Raw genomic sequence first — 16,586 nt, forward strand, 5'->3', positions numbered from 1 at the left:
CCACCACCTGTGTATGAGGCATTCTGGGGTGGCAAGGAGCTGGGGATACAGGATGCATTAGCTTGCATTTTGGGGTTGAAAATGGGGCCAAGGGCAGATCATAACCTGCACTGACCCAAAGGCCCACACACACACACACACACACACACACACACACACAAAGAGGTTTTAAATTTTGATGTGCGCACTTTGGGACATTTTGTGCATGGCTCTTTAAAAAAAGGAGGGGGGAGGACACTTCCGATGCTCCTGCAAACGTCACCTATGACGATCGCTTGATTGACACGAGGCGCCTTCAAATTAAACCCGATAAGGCAGTGATGGCGAACCTATGGCACGTGTGACAGAGGTGGCACTCAGAGCCCTCTCTGTGGGCACATGTGCCGTCGCCCCAGCACAGAGTTTGCCAGAGCTTGTTACTAGAAAGCCAGAGGAACACGACACTTTGCATTAAATAAGTGGGTTTGGGGTTGCAGTTTGGGCACTCGGCCCCTAAAAGGTTCACCATCACTGCGATAAGGCATTCGGGTTAAAATGCCCCTCAAATCTAGTGGGCACTCGCTAACGGAGAGATTCGGGGAAGGAGTATCCGGATCTACCCAGTTCCACCCACGTTAACTGGGCCAGTGGGAATGAGGCCTTGGATTCCTAGATCCCTTTCACATGTACTGTTGTACATGTTGTTAAGCCAGGTGTCTACTATCCCATATCTATGCATTTCATTTTTTCACCCTAAGTGCAATAACTTACATTTCTCCCTGTTGAAATTCATTTTATTAGTTTTGGCCCAGCCTTTTAACCTATAAAGGTCATTTTGAATTTTGCTCTTCACCTCTGAGGTATTAGCTACTCATCTGCAAATTTGATAAGCATGCCCTCTATTCTTTCGTCCATGTCACTGATAAAGATGTTGAAGAGCACTGGGCCCAGAACAGAACTCTGTGGGACACCACTGGTCACTTCTCTCCAAGATGAAGAGGAGCCATTGTTGAACACCCTTTGGGTTTGGTCGGTCAACCAATTACTAATTCACCTAACAATTGCATTGTCTAGACCACATTTTTCTAGCTTGTCCTCTCAGATTAAAGTATTTCACAGAATGGTTTTGAGGATACTATATTCATTAAATCATTTCTGATGATATTCAGTGGAAATGAGACTTTGTATGCATCCATCCTTTTAAAAAAAATGAAAACCAACAGATATGAAATCAAGAGCACACAGATTTGCAAGCTTACGTTCTTTGGCAGAGAGGCCATAGTTCCCGTAAGCACATTAAAGATTCCCTGTCTCCTCTGAAAGAGCTGCACCCTCGGGGATATTTGGACAATTTCCAGCAGTAATTATGGAAGGAAGCAGAGTATGAGAAGGGAACTCCTAAAGTCCTAAAGCAACTGCCACACTTCCTGGGAGAACAACCCAACCCCATATTACTGGCTATTATTTGATGCTAGCCTGGAGAGATTTGTTTGAGCCTCCTTTGGGATAGATAGAAGGCTACCAGGATGATTCACAGTTTGCCTTTGAATGCCTTTGGTGCTACAAGGAAGAATGCCAACCCACTACCATTGTTCTACACACTTTAGCTTGCATTTCATGCTAGGGATGTAAGGGATGTAAAGTATGTTGTCATTTGAGCCCCAAAAGTGAACCTGGCACTTTGTTGCTCGCAGTTTCACTGCTCAACAGCTCTCTGTAAAGATATTCTGCTTGGCCAGGGGACAGGTGGGAGACAGAAAGACAAACAAGGTGGACCTTAGGGGGTTTAACTTTCATTCCACAGTTACAACAATAACTGTGTACCCTCCTGTGTCTTGGTGCCTAAGGTAAATTGTCATCAGACCAACTCTGCAAAAGCTCATGCAAAAGCTCATGCTACGATTTATTTTTGCATGGTTAGTTTCAAAGGTACTACAATATCCCTTTGCATACTAATCTACCAATTTGTGTTTCTGTAATTTTTCTCCCTTTGATAACTTGGGGGGGGGGGGTGTGCAAGAAATTCCCAAGAATCTTCAAGATGAAAACTGCCTATCCCTGAAATTTCCAACACGGTACCCAAATTCCTTGCCACTCCTGATTTTTAATTTTTTTAAAATAAAGAAAACTAGTGGGAGGCTGGCATACTGCAAGCAAAATGCTGGCTGGCGGCACCATCTTTATCTCCAAAAATACAACTGGGATATTCATTGATATTCTTCAAAAAGTTATAGTGTCAGGTGGTTGCCATCTAGCACTTCCATTTTGAAATATACCCAGCCATCTAGAAAAACATAAGCTGGGAGTGATCGAGGTGATGGTGGTAGGAAGGCAATGAGGTTGAGGAAAGGCTTTGGCCTGTGCTATGTGCACGTTTTCCTTGATCTAGTTCCTTTGTTTTAGTGCAGTGTGTGTTTTGCCCTGGTATTTTGTGTGTAGGTATTTTGCCTGGTGTAAGTGTTTGTATGTGCTTGCTTGGCCTAGATCTTTTAATGTCAATGTTTTGCTTTGTTTTGCTTTGAGTGAGTGCTTTACCTTTATTGCAGTATATGTTTCTCCTAGCACCACAAGTTTGCCTTCCGGGAAAAAGCTGTTTTACAATTGGCCACATCTGTTGTGGCAGCCATTTTGGGAAAGGGGAATGAAGCTCAGTCCTCTTACCTATCCCATCCTATCCCATGGCAGCGACATCATGAGCACACCAAGGCAATCTTTGCAAATGTGTTCACCAGTCCCAGCCTACCCACTTGGGACAGCTCACCTGCAGAGGAGTATGGTGCTAAAGAGACAAAAGAGTCTCTAGTATACAGGAACTGCCCAACCAAATTTAGCAGCTTTTCTGTCTCTTCATAATTAGCGCCAGTCAAGTGTTAGGCACTAAAAAGAAAGCACAAGATATAGCACCCCCCACAGCAGCTATAAAAAGGCCCTGCTTAAAGAAATGACATCCAACTTTGCCCAGGCATGCACAAACAGCTGTCCCATCTCAATGCTAAATTTTCTCACCCCTCTTTGCCTGCCCCAGTCCTCAAAATAATGCAATGACTATTTCATACTTAGTCTCTTCCTTGAAAGGTGCGCGGGTGGAGGGGGGGAGTGTTGTAATCTGGTACACATGGCCACTGCGCCATTCAATCTGGTGGGACTGTGGTGGGGATGGAAGAGGAGACCACGGTGAAGTGTTACACAAGCCCACTCAGCAATGAGAAGGTCAGAAGGGTTGCTGCCACACAGAACTTTGCAGCTCCTGGATTCCTGCAGGGCTGATGTCAACGCCTCTGATTTGCCAGCTCTGGAAATGGGATCTAGAGAAGCAGCTCAAACTGGTTGATGCTGCTGCTGAAAACAGCAGTCCCTCTTTTTTTAAAAAAAAGCATACACAAACACACACATGCTGAGGAATCCTATTACACCAGTGCAAAGTTCATGAACTGTCTACTCAGTTCCCAGAGCTGGGCACTGTTAATAATGATCAGGACTGGTGTCTACTGCAAACTGTAATGAAAATATCCTTGCCTGATGCACCCCTCTAACTGCAGCAAATGGGCCACCCAATGCACACGCACAGAAGACCCTTAATTCTACTACTACCCCACTCACAGCTACATTTCCACAGTTTTCTAATTGGAAGGCTTGTGACTGTCTACTTGGGTCTAGAGCTAATTTACAAGATGGACTTCCACTGGACTTTGCTCTCATGCCAGGCCCTTTTTATAGCTGTAGAAGGGGGTGGGGTGCTGCATACTGTGCCTTCTCTCCAGTACCTAGGAGCCTGGGACTGATGCCATTTTACCAGGTGGGTTTCTAATCCCGTCTCTCTGCCTAAAACAATTCACTTGGCATGAAGCTTTGGGAATAAATGGACCAAAGCCCTGTAGTCCCCAGGCTCTGAGAAAGCAATATCTGCCACAAGGGGAACTCTGGAATCCCATCTGCTAGCACTGTGCTTTCTCATTGTAGACAACTTAACGAACACTTAAAAGTATCCAGAAGGTCCTGACATATTATGTACGTTGGTTCCACTCAGAGTAACAGATGCAGAAGACACACACACAAACGCACGTGCACACACACACACACACACACACCATCCCTATCTCTGATGATCTTACACTCTAATTTTAGCAGCGAGGGAGGAAAAGGGAGGAGAAGCCAAGATAATAGGGGCTGAACCAGAAGCTAGCCAAGGTAGGAAACATGGAACCCTTCAGATATTAAAGAACTACTCCCAGTATCTTTCACCACTCGCCAGAAGGCAGGAGTTGATGGGAGGTGCAGTCCAAGCAGCATCAAAGGTTTGCCAGCCATACTCTAAATCAGATTGGTCAACGGTGCCAGAGATTATGACACCTGGACAATTTCAACAGGAAAGAGGAAACCCTTAAAGTTAACAAGGTTTGGCTACCAGTCCTGAAAAACAGCAAGCTGAAAACTCCACAAATGCAAATGAGAAATCTCCCAGGGTCAGGGGTTTCCCAGCAGACAATGAGCACTAATCAAGCAGACACTAATCCTCTTTTGCATACCCTCTCACCCTGAGGCTTGCCATTAGCAACAGAACAATACACATGCAAATCACTCCTGCCTTCCCAGGGTCACACAGTATATATATACCCAACTTTTTCCAGGCAAGCATTCTCTGAAGATGCCAGCCACAGATGCTGGCAAAACGTCAGGAAGAAACTCTTCTAGAACATGGCCACATAGCCCGAAAACCCCACAAAAAAACTATGGATGCTGGCCATGAAAGCCTTCGACTCCACATTCAAATATTCTTTTCACACCTACTGTCTGAGTGTTGATAGGTGTTCAGAGGCTTGGACATCCCATTCAAGATCACACACACATGCACACACACTCACACTTCTATGCAACGGCTCAAGATAGTCACCACACAACAGGGTTACCTCTGGGATCACTGTGAACCAGGACAGTTAAACCAGCCTGAGCTGCATTTCAGTCAGGGGAGAAGAATAAGGTACTTGGCTGAACATGTTTGTTTTCAATAGAGGTTGAGAAGTATAGAACAACATTGTTTTAGGAGTGGATCTGATAAGAAGTCTCAGTCATTTCAAGACTACATTGCACATGCTGAGATACCCACTCTTAAAAATTCATGAGCTTTAAATATCTAATTCCAAGTGTTTACAAGCAAATGCTGCAGGGCTGGTCCATTTGTCCCCAAAGCACCATGCCAAGCAAATTATTTTAGACAGAGAGGAAGGATGGGGCATGTTGAGATAGTACATGAGGAAAGCACATGGATGTACAGCTCTTGGGGATATAAATAGATCCTGCATCACCCTTTCACTGGCTTCCAGCCCTGATGAACCAGCTGTGCACAATTTGAGAGAGGGAGACAAATAGCAGGAGGAGAAACTCAACTCCTCCGCTACCTTTAGCTGCTGTAAATTTGTGGCCGACGTTCAGGGAGTGCCTGGCAGGTGGAGGGTGGTGGTAACCCCATATACATCCTCCAAGGCAGACACAGCACACCACCACCATCCCCCAACATCTCTCACCTTTCTTTGTGGAGGCCAATTCCTCCTTCAGCTTTTTTACTTCAGCCTGCAGGGATTTGTTCTCTTCTTCCGCTCCGGCACCTCTGGTGTCCAGATCAGCTACTTCCACTCCCGCCAACTTCAGTTGCTGTTATGTAGGGATGGGGAGGGGAGAAGAGAAAAAGAGTGGCACAAGAATAAGGAAGAAATAAAAGGTAATTCAGGTCTAATCCTCTGAAACCAGCATCCCTAAACCCAAGCTTTTCATGAATTGTTTGGCTCCTCACCCCTGTGAAAGTACAGCATTATAGAGTCTAGACTCCTCCAGAATCCAGAGCTGCCCTTCTCAAACCCTGTGTCTTTTGGATCTGCTGGGCTGCAGTTCCCATCTTCCTCAGCCCTGCTGGTAAGAGTGATGTGAGCTATAAACTCCACAGATAGACAGGGCAGGGTATTGAAGAAGCTAGAGAGACAGGGGCCCTTTGGATAACCTGCACTATGGTTTCTAGCCTCCTGGAAGATGGTATGTAAGAATCACACACTCTCCTACGTCTTCCTGCTCACATTATCTGCATCATGTCTGTGTCAGACCCTCTCTCTGGACATAGTCAGTGTAGTGGAAGAGGCTATAGATAGACAACCCATTACAGCAGAGGCTCAGGAAGGTATTATGGGAAAAGAATTTCTTAGGCTGCATTTATGCTGTGGAATTAATGCAGTTTGATGCTACTTTAACTGCTATGGCTCAATTCTTTGGAATTCTGGGATCCGCAGTTTTGCCAAATATTTAGACTTCTCTCTCACAGAGATCCGGTACCACAACAAACTACAAATCCCAAGATTCCATAGGATGAAGCCATGGCAGTTAAAGAGGCACCTAACTTCCTTAATTCTGCAGTATGGCAACGGCCTCAGGTTACATTGGGCTGCAGTCTAGTCTTCTGTCCCCTCACCCAAAATGTTGTTGCAGGCTATATGAAGTGGACAGAATCTGGAAGCAGCCAATGGACTTTCTAGCAAATCACTTGCAGCAAGAACACTTTGTGTCTACCCCAGCAGTAGGCAACCAGTTTACGTCTAGATGACATCCATAATATTTGACCACTGGCCCCTGCTGACTGGAATTTATGACCACTGAAGTCCCGAGAGGGCAGCAGACTGACTACCACATCAGTCCCAAGTTCTGGCAAGACTCTTTTGGAAATAAACTCTTCCATTTCCAGAGTACTTCACATAAACCATTTCAGTAATTCTCACTATTGTCTATGACGTTAAGCCAATATGATAATCAGGGTCTTATTCCCCTTTTCCCTTTTCATGTCTATCATGGTAGATATATCACCACCATCTGGTGGACATGACAAGCCTTGCTGGGCTTCTGACAAGGAGCTCAACTATGGGGATGATGCCTGTAACATACACTCCACAATCACATTCAGTTGAATCTGCCTCACTCCAACTTCATGCTTACAGCATGGATTTTTCCCTCACCGTATGCTTTGGAGATGCAATGCAAGGTTGATGACTGAAGCCATGCTGATGCCTTCCAGGTGTTCTGTACTTCAGTTCACATGATCCCTCATCAGAGGCCACGGGAGCCTAAATACCTGGAGGACATCAATTTGGTGGAAGTGGAACTAGAATATTCCCTGGGGAAGCACTGACTGGCTACAATAGCAAAGCAAAGTCTGAAGATAAATCAGGCCAAATTCCAACTCTGAGCCTTCAATATTTCTTATTTACAGACTGTCCTAATGACACTCCAAGCAATGTTACCCATGTATCCATCAAACCATTTATCTCCCTAACCAACAAGAGCACCTAGCAATGCCACCCAACCATGGATAGAGCTGCCAACAGTGGACTTAAGTTTATAGAACTGGATGTTGCTTCCAAACACCAGTGAATGAAAAAAGACAGATGGGGGATAGAAAACAGATAAATGTTTATCTTCCAGAAAGGAGAAACAACTATCACCAAGTATGCAAGGAAAGGGGGCAGAGTTTGTATAATCTTTTATCCTCAAATGAAGGGAGTGGGAGTCTTCCCTACATTATGGTCCCTCTTCTACGAGGAGCATCCGTGACTAGAAGCATTGGTATGGGTGGCAGCACCAAGGAGGCAGCCTAACATTAGCAATGCTATGTATAGAAAAACTGTTATACAAGCTCTTCGTAAGAGAGGTGAGCACGTCTGTGGCAAGTCGTGCCAGTGAGTGTTTATATCCTTTGTTCTCCTTTTGCAGGAGCTTTTTTCATCTTTCGCTCTCTTGCTCACTCTCCCTATGACCAACAGACAAGCTGTACATGTTGACATGATGGTGTACTTCACCCAGCCACAGCAACAATACCCTCCACCCCCCTGGTCCATTTAAAAAAAACATCTTGTCACAGAGGTTGCAAGAAACATTGACTCTTGAAACTGCTTTCAAAAAGGTGATTTTAAAAACAAACCTTACTCTGCAGAGTTACATAAGCAGGTTTGGGAGGGGAGAGGTTCCTAAGGCCACAAGAAAAACCCCACTGGATTTGATCAAAGATCTACTTAGTCTTACTTTCTGTTACCCAAGTGGCCATCTAAATGCCCCAGTCGGAAGAAAATAAGCAGGACATGAGAACAATCGAATCCTTCTGCTCATTTCCCCCTAGCAACTGGTATCCAGAGGCACATTACTCCTAAAGGTGGACAGAAAAGAAAGTAATCAGGACTAGTGGTCACTCATTCCCTTATCTTCCAGAAACTTGTCTAATCTACTTTTAAAGCTGTCCACATTGGCAGTCATCAACATATTTTGTGGCATCAAATTCCACAGTCTCGCTACGAGCTTTGTGAAGAAGCTACAATGCAAATCAGCTTAAAAAACTTGTATTCTTTCCTTTGTCACAAGACATTGTTCTATCCCTCCAAGGTGCATCATAAGTCGCTGGACCTCAAAGACCTACTAGCTCTATTAATGCAGAGCCAAGCAATCTATGGCCCATAAACAAACAAACAAACCTACAGGCAGTTCTTTTCTTAAACTTTCCACGCCTGGTTAATAAGATGAAATTTATATACCACCAGTGAGTAGCTGTGCATAAGCCTGCATTATTCAAAGAAGAGCAATTTGTGGAGGTCCTATCTTGAAACAGTATTGTTAGAATACGCAGTGTCCATCAACCAAGTCAGCCCTAGAAAACCTAAGCCATGGTTTTTCAAATCATTTTGGCACCTTATGCTTGTGCTCACCCTTCCTTCCACCAGGGCCCAGCACTCAGAAGACAATATGCACAACCATCTCTAGCAATCTCTTGCTGAGTACACAGATACGAACCCTGCAAAAAACAAATGGTTCAACAGTAACAAACATTGGTGAAGCTACGCTTTATACAAACAATCAAGAATGTGGTCAGATCTAGCCTACAGTGAAGCAGAGAGCATGAAAAGAAATCCAGCCTTCCATGGAAACAAAAGAAGTAATAGAGGGTTTGCCAGGATGTGTGACACTGCAGTATAGCTGTGTAAGAGAGAAGCCTGCACAATGACTTTGAGTCAAACTTTAAACCAGGACTTCCTTTCAAACCAAAGCTGACCAGGCTATGACGTTAGGATCAGTGCTCGGAAATGCTGCTTCTGCTTCTTTGAAATGCAGCTTCCAGAAAATCCCCCAACCAGCAAGTCCAATGGCTATGGAGCAAGGACGACAATGGATCTGGGTACTGTAGTTCAAAAGGTGCATTCTCCAAGCTCAGTGTAGGACCGTGTGGATGAAGACTGATCATGACTCAGGATTGGCTGATGCAAACCACTGTTTAAACCAAATGACATTAAGGGGGGAAAACTCCTGTTTTTAAAAATTGGTTATTCATATACAGTCAGACCTTTGTATCTGTGGGGGATCTGTTCTGGACCCCCTTACCCATGGATATGAAAAAACATGGGAGCACAAGTCCTGTTGTTATTAAGGGTGGTGCAATGTGTGCATGGCCTTAGCATGGTTAGGTGGTGGTGCAGTGTGTGCATATGCCACCACTGGAGACAAGAGGGCTTGCCAACTGTGGATGCTGTGGGCAGCATTTTACTTCCCCATTGTCTATAATGGGACTTGAGCATCCACGGATTTTGGTATCCACGGGGGATCCTGGAAACAAAACCCAGCAGATACCACGAGCCCACTGTATACAAATTAATTAACATCTGTCTCTTATTACTGTTTTCCAGCCCTCTTACTGGAACAACAATGACTGGATTTAAACATTTTAACTTTTATACTTTTCTTGGCAGTTGTTCATTGTTAGAGACTAGTATCCAGTGTTGGTTGTTTCTTTTTCATCACTTCATTTTATAGTGCATTAACCTAAGTTCAACCAAAAGAACTTGCTTTAAAAAAGGAGTTTTGTTTTTTTTTAAAAAAAACATTTATTATTTAAGCTAGTGGCTATAACATCTGAATTGCACTTTGCTACTTAATTTTCTGATTTAGTCCTATGTTGTAGTCCTACGCAGTAATGCAAAAAGACTGGTTTATACCAGGTTTTTAAATCTGGGTTTTGTTTTGTTTTTTTCACTTGGCTAGGCTCCATGCGCTCCTTCACAATACAGGCCTCAGCTGACCAAGTATGGGCAACCCAGACTGTACTATATGGCAAAAGAAACGGAGCCATCCACTTACATGACAACTACTCTTCTTGCTATGGGAAAACCTGGCTGTGGACCTTTGTGCCCTCCATGTACCCTTTACAGTCACTGATATGGCCTTAAGCCGTAGGTAGCATCAACCATAATAAGCAAAGTGTCTTTGTGTCAGGGATACAGGACAAACAAAAGGACATCAGGAGAACTGGGGGGGGGGGTAATTGCTTTTTATCATTTTTCACTGTGTGCTTTAAATTGTTTTGGAATGTTGTTGATCATTTAATTCCATTTTAATGTTGATCTTCTGAGTGTTTAAAATAACAATGTATTTAAGATTTTTTTGTGCTGCCTTGTTCCCTGGTTTTGGGGAAAAGGTGAGTTATTAAATAGATAAATAAATGAGATCTATACTAAGGAAGGCTCCTCAACCCCACATAACAATATGAACTCTGGATTGTTACAGACAGAGAAACAAGAGACAGAGAAAGCAGAGCAACATTGCTCCAAATTATTCCAAGTAACTCCAGCAATATATAGGAAGCTACAACAGGCTAATGAACCCCAAATGGTCCTACCTGAACAGGCAACAGGAAAGAAAGAGAACTAGAAGATGTACCTACTTCCAAATATCAGTTTGGCAAGCTGTATTTTAGCATCAGGAGCCAGCATGTGGGTTGAGTGTTGGACTACAACTTTGGAGACCAGGATTCAATTCCTGGTTTGGCCCTGAAACCCACTGGGTGACCTTAGCGAAGTGACATGCTCTCAGCTTCAAGGGAAGGCCATGGCAAAACTCCTCTGAACAAATCTTGGCAAGAAAAACCTTAGGATTGCCATAAGTCAGAAACAACTTGAAGGGACACAACAGCAACATTTTAGCTCTACAATACAAAAACTGCCCACCCAGCAAAGGCTCACATACAAGGGATTCTACTAGGCATGTCAGAGAGATAGTAGCCTTCATGCTCATCTTCTCAACCTGACATGGTAAAGTGTTTTAGCTTTTGACTGAAATAGGAGAAACTTACTTCAAATCACCACTCAGATATGAAGGCCACTGAGTAACCTTGAGTCAGCTCAGCTGACCTTCCAGCTGTCACAATAAAAACAGAGGCCCATGTATGCAGGATATAAAGGTAGTCAGCAATACCTATACTGAAAAGAGTTCTTTTCAAAATCTTTATAAATGTCCAAGGTGGTATCAGAAAGGCGAGCAGTAAGAGTTCCCATACCTAGGATCAAACATGGATCAGAATGGTGACTGCAGCCAAGACATAAGAAGACTAGGAATGGGAAGGACAGCTATGAAAGAACTAGAGAAGATCCTAAAGAGAACTAAAGTCAGAACTTTCAAGCCATAGTACTCCCCATCACCATATACAGATATGAAAGGTGGACAGTGAAGAAGAAGGACAGAAGAAGAATAAACTTTTTTGAGATGTGGTGTTGGAGAATAGTGCTGAAGATACCGAGGACAGCCAAAAAGACAAAAAAAAAGGGTCCTTGGATAGATCAAACCAGAACTCCTCTTAGAAGCCAAGATGACAAAACTGAGGCTGGCATATTTTGGCCATATCATGAGAAGGCAGGATTCAATAAAAAGGACATTAATGCTCGGAAAGGTGGAGGGCAGTAGGAAAGGACTAAGTCCGCACACCAGCTAGCTAGACTCAATCTGAGAGGTCCCGAGCATGAATCTACAGGACTTAAGCCAGAGGTAGGCAACCTGCGGCCCGCGGGCCGGATGCGGCCCGGCGAGGTCTTGGGACCGGCCCCAGCCCGGTTCTGCCGCCAATTGCCGCCGGGGCCTTTGGCGTCTCGCGCGAGGGGCATGGTGGGGCAATTGTCTATAGAAGCCTCAGAAACATGCATTTATCTTAACATGTTTAAAAAATCAGCAAATTTTTTCACATGTCCTCCATTTTTTATTTAAAAAGTGCCCTCCATTTGAAAATTTTGTCCTACATTTGTCCCGGTTTATTTATTTATTTAAAATTATTTAATTATTTATTTTTTGGCTTCGGCCCCCCAGTTGTCTGAGGGACAGCAACCCGGCCCCCGGCTCAAAAGGGTTGCCTACCCCTGACTTAAGCAGAGCAGTGGAGGACAGGGGTCTTGGAGATGTCTCATCCACAACAACAAATGCACGAATCCTTTTAGATTGGTGCATTTAGCCAGCCTCTTGAGAAAGTGCAAGCATTTTCTTGTGGTACATTTTGCGTGTTCCAAATGATGTAGGGTATGTGACCATGCATCTTGGAAACCAGAGTAGGATTCGTATGAAGTACAGCATGAATCCAGATAACCAAATTTTGGCTATATCTTTATTTTTCATCTGAGAATGACAGCTACATGCACCAATGTCAATTGACTCCCTTATAACACTGAGTAAACACAAGGAATCTGTAGGAGGAGGAGAGTTGTAGTGGTTTGGGTGTTGGACTAGGACTCTGGGAGACAAGGACTCAGCCACAGAGATCCACTAGTAAATCTTGGACAAGTGTTTACAATGGTAAGCCCTCTTTCAATAACTCTTACCAAGAAATCTCATGACAGGGTTATCTTAGGTTCGCCATAAGTCAGAAATACACAGCAACAGGTAAAATTCAGCAAGTTGGAATATTACTTAAAATCCATTTTAACACATGGGCAGCAAAACCCTTTAGAGTATTGCTTCAAAGATTACATAACAGTGAGAGACATGATCTGCATTCTTTAGCAAAGTGAACCTGTTTGCCAAGTGCAAATATTGTCAGTGTGATATGGAGCATCAACACCACAGACTCTTAAGAGTTGGAAGGGGCCACAACAACCATCTAATCCAATCCCCTGCTATGCAATTATACACAATAAGCATCCTATTTAACATCTCACTCTTACAAGAACTCACTCGGTTTAATATTTAACCTTCAGCAATTCTTCCAGGTATATTTTTGGGGCTTCTTTGCCAACAAAGATACTGTCCTTGTACAGTTGGTGCCCTTGGATTCTTAACACACGTTCTTTCACACTGTGATTTTTGTGTAGAGATAAGATGTCTTAGAAGTCCCCACCTTCCTGTGTAAATTTCAAGGCTAGCCTGAATGAGAAGCTGATTATATGTATTAATTATTATGAGACTAGAATCCTAATCTTACTATCCAAGTTGAACATTTCTTCCTAGTTTCAATGCAAATGAGGGTTCAGATAATATTATTGTTGTGTGCCTTCAAGTTGTTTCTGACTTGTGGCAATCCTGACTTGTGGCAATCTTATCACATGGTTTTCTAGGCAATATTTGTCTAGAGGGGATTGGCCTTTGTCTATGTCTGAGGCTGAAAGGGTGGGACTTGCACAAGGCCACGCAGTGTGTTTTTATGGCCAAGTGGGGATTTGAACCCTGGTCTCCAGAGTCTTAGTCCTTGCCAAATACATTTGGCCCTACATACCCATGGATTCAAGCATGGCTTGAAAATATTTTTAAAAACATAAATCCCACAAAGCAAACCTTGATTTTGCCATTTTAAATAAGGGGCACCAGCACCATTTTACTATGCATTGCATTTACGGGACTTGGACATCCATAGATTTTGGTATTCACAGGATGTCCTGGAACCAAACCTCAGTGGATACTAAGGGCCCACTATAATCCTTGTTATCTTTTATTGTATATGCTGTATGGATAAACGAGTGCAATTGATCTGGTTTGTACACACATTGAGTCACATGACTATCATAAAAGGATTGGTTGAATGAACAGAGGCATTATCAAAAAAGGAAGCAGTAAGCCTGTTCCCCCATTCTTGGTTCCTGCTTATTGCTACAGCTTGGAGAGATATCAGAGCTGATGTTCAACCACCTCTGCCATTCAGCAGGTCAAGGCTATCTGCTAATGTGCCAGTTTTAATTAACTTGATGCCATAAAAATTCTTACCATATTTGAAACAGTATGCCTGAAGCAATTTGAGCTGTGGGGCTCGGCTGCCCTCTTGAGGCCAATCCACCCAGCATTTGAACAGGCTGAAAAAGGCTTTAAGAGGTAGCTCTGAGCAAACAGGCAAATACAAAGAGGCTCCTCTCCTTTCCCTACCTCCCATACCCTATTCTTTAAATAGACATTATGCAACTTTGCATGCCTTTGGTGGCGTTTTGTTTTGTTTTTTAATTTCAGGAATTTCCATGCTCAAGGTTGTTGTTTTTTTCTCCCCTGTTTTGGAAGAGAGAAAGTGGGGATGACAGGCAGAGAAAGACTGGAGCCAGACAAAATACACTGGTGGAAGGCATGGGGAGGAAAAGGAAGCTGGACCCTGATCACACAACCCTAATCCATTCTCAAGACATGCCAGTCCTAACCTGAGGGCAATTTCCTTCTGTTTTGCTCATCAAGAGGCAGAAGACTGGGCTCTTCTAAAGAAAGAAACCTAGAAGTGCCAGGATTCAGCATCCGCTGCCTTCTAGTGTATTAGAGGTCTTTGCTGCAACAGATTCCCAGAAACTCCAACACACTTGGGAAGGCCAAGATAATTTATGTTGGCCAAGCTGTGTGTCTCTCTCAGTTGCGCTGTCCACGTGAGCGCTCTCTCCGCTTTCAAGGTCTTATAGCCACAGAGACCGCCTGAACATTTAACAAGCCTGTACTTAGCAAACTCTTCAAAGCTATCTGGTATGTGGGAGAAGGGGTGCTGATGGGAATCAGACTTTCAGTAGCTAAGGCTTTAAAACCTTTCCGGCATTACTCTATCCCCAGGATACAATCAGGTGTAAACAGGTCTCAGGCCTCCAGGCTTCCTCCCTCTTTCCGCCCTGCCAGGGAACAGTTATCCAAAATAACGCAATGCCAGGAAGTTTTTAATTTGGTTTTATTTGACTTATTCAAAATATAGTAACCTCAACATCCAGGTTTCAATTGCAGATTACAACATCCTCTGTTAATGTGAAGGATCTTACCACTGTTGTTCACATGTTCAAGCAAGCAAGTCACACAGCATCAACACAATGCCAATGCTTGGGGAACCAAAAATAAGGGGATGAGAATTATGCAGATGCCCAGATGTTTCTCAACTACAGCTCCTGCTATTCTTCACTATGAATTGTACTGGTTAGGAATGCTGGGAGCTCAGTCAACTTCATCTGGAGGGCAGCATAACTCCCACCCCTGCCACAGAGCAATACCTGCTTGGCTAACTAAAAGAGGAGCAAGGAACAAATAGCTGCTTGGCTAACTAAAAGAGGAGCAGGGAACAAATAGCTGCTTGGCTAACCAAAGGAGGAGCAGGAGACATATGTTTGGGACTAGTGTCTATACTGGAGTTGAAGTCCAAAATGGCTGGAGAGTCAAAGGCTCCTCATTCTTATACCAGGTCTGCATGTGTCTGCAAGTTGTGGATGTTTCTAATCTACCTACATATGTTGTTGTTGTTAATGTTCTGTGCCTTCAAGTTGTTTCCAACTTATGACAACCCTAAGGCGACCCTATCATGAGGTTTTCTTGGCAGGTTTCTTCAGAGGGGGCTTTGCCACTGAGGCTGAGAGAGTATGACATGCCCAAGGTCATCCAGTGGGTTTCATGGCTCAGCCAGGATTCAAACCCTGACCTGTTGCAGTCCAGCACTCTAACCACTACACAACACTGGCTCCACCTACATATACCCATGTTAAAGAATTGCTAAAATAGTTCAACAGCCAAGCTGGTTGTCATAAAGACTAAGCTTGGGCAAGCAGTTGATATAATTGGCCCTCTGTATCCACATATTCTGCACCCACAGATTCAACCGTCCAGAGTTTGAAAATACAGTGGGCCCTCGTCTTCCGTTCCGGATCCCTCCGCGTAAGGCGAATTCCGCCTATGCTCAAGCCCCATTGTAAACAATGGGGCTCGTGCACGGTGGCGTGGTGGTGCGCGGGGCGCAACGTGTGTGTGTGCCCATGCAAATGAATGGGACGCGCCGCCCCTTCCGCCCCGCGGCTTGAGCGTGTATTCTCAAGCTGCGTAAAGCGCGACTGCGTATGGCGCGGGTGCGCTGTATTTAACAAAAAACAATTTCAAAAAGCAAACTTTGATTTTGCCATTTTACTATATAATGGAATTTGAACATCCACAGATTTTGGGGGCTTGATCCAAACCCCAGCAGATACCATGGGCCCCCCATACTGGCAAGCAAAGGTGACTACTGTATATACTCGACCTCATGTATAAGTCAAGAGCAGGTTTTGGGGCCAAAGTTATGGATTTTTATATAACCCATGTATAAGTCGAAGGTAGAACTTAAGGGCATGTAACAAAGGATGCAGATGATGAAGGAAAGGAAAATGATGCCCAAGCACATTGCTACTTTTCCACCTAGACATTCTAAAAGGGCAGAAGTGGCACCGCAGTGGAGAAAATAGAGAAATGTGGTGTTTCTTTTAGTTTCTTCCAGGATGGACTACTTGCTTGCTTTTTGCTACTCTATTCAGAAAAGGGGATGGTTCCTTTTTAAATAAGAGTTAAGGTACAGTACTAACAGTACTTAC

The 16,586-nt window shown here is 43.9% G+C and overlaps 1 protein-coding gene across 1 annotated transcript in view; it reads right to left on the reverse strand.

Annotated features, from left to right (window-relative positions):
- BCAP31 (B cell receptor associated protein 31) overlaps positions 1–16,586 on the reverse strand; it is a 63,751-nt gene that overhangs the window by 11,138 nt on the left and 36,027 nt on the right. The window contains 1 exon segment of the mRNA XM_042452104.1: positions 5,502–5,628. Coding sequence (XP_042308038.1) covers positions 5,502–5,628 — 127 coding nt within the window.

Source organism: Sceloporus undulatus, chromosome 2, assembly GCF_019175285.1.
Source record: "Sceloporus undulatus isolate JIND9_A2432 ecotype Alabama chromosome 2, SceUnd_v1.1, whole genome shotgun sequence".
Lineage (NCBI taxonomy): Eukaryota > Metazoa > Chordata > Lepidosauria > Squamata > Phrynosomatidae > Sceloporus > Sceloporus undulatus.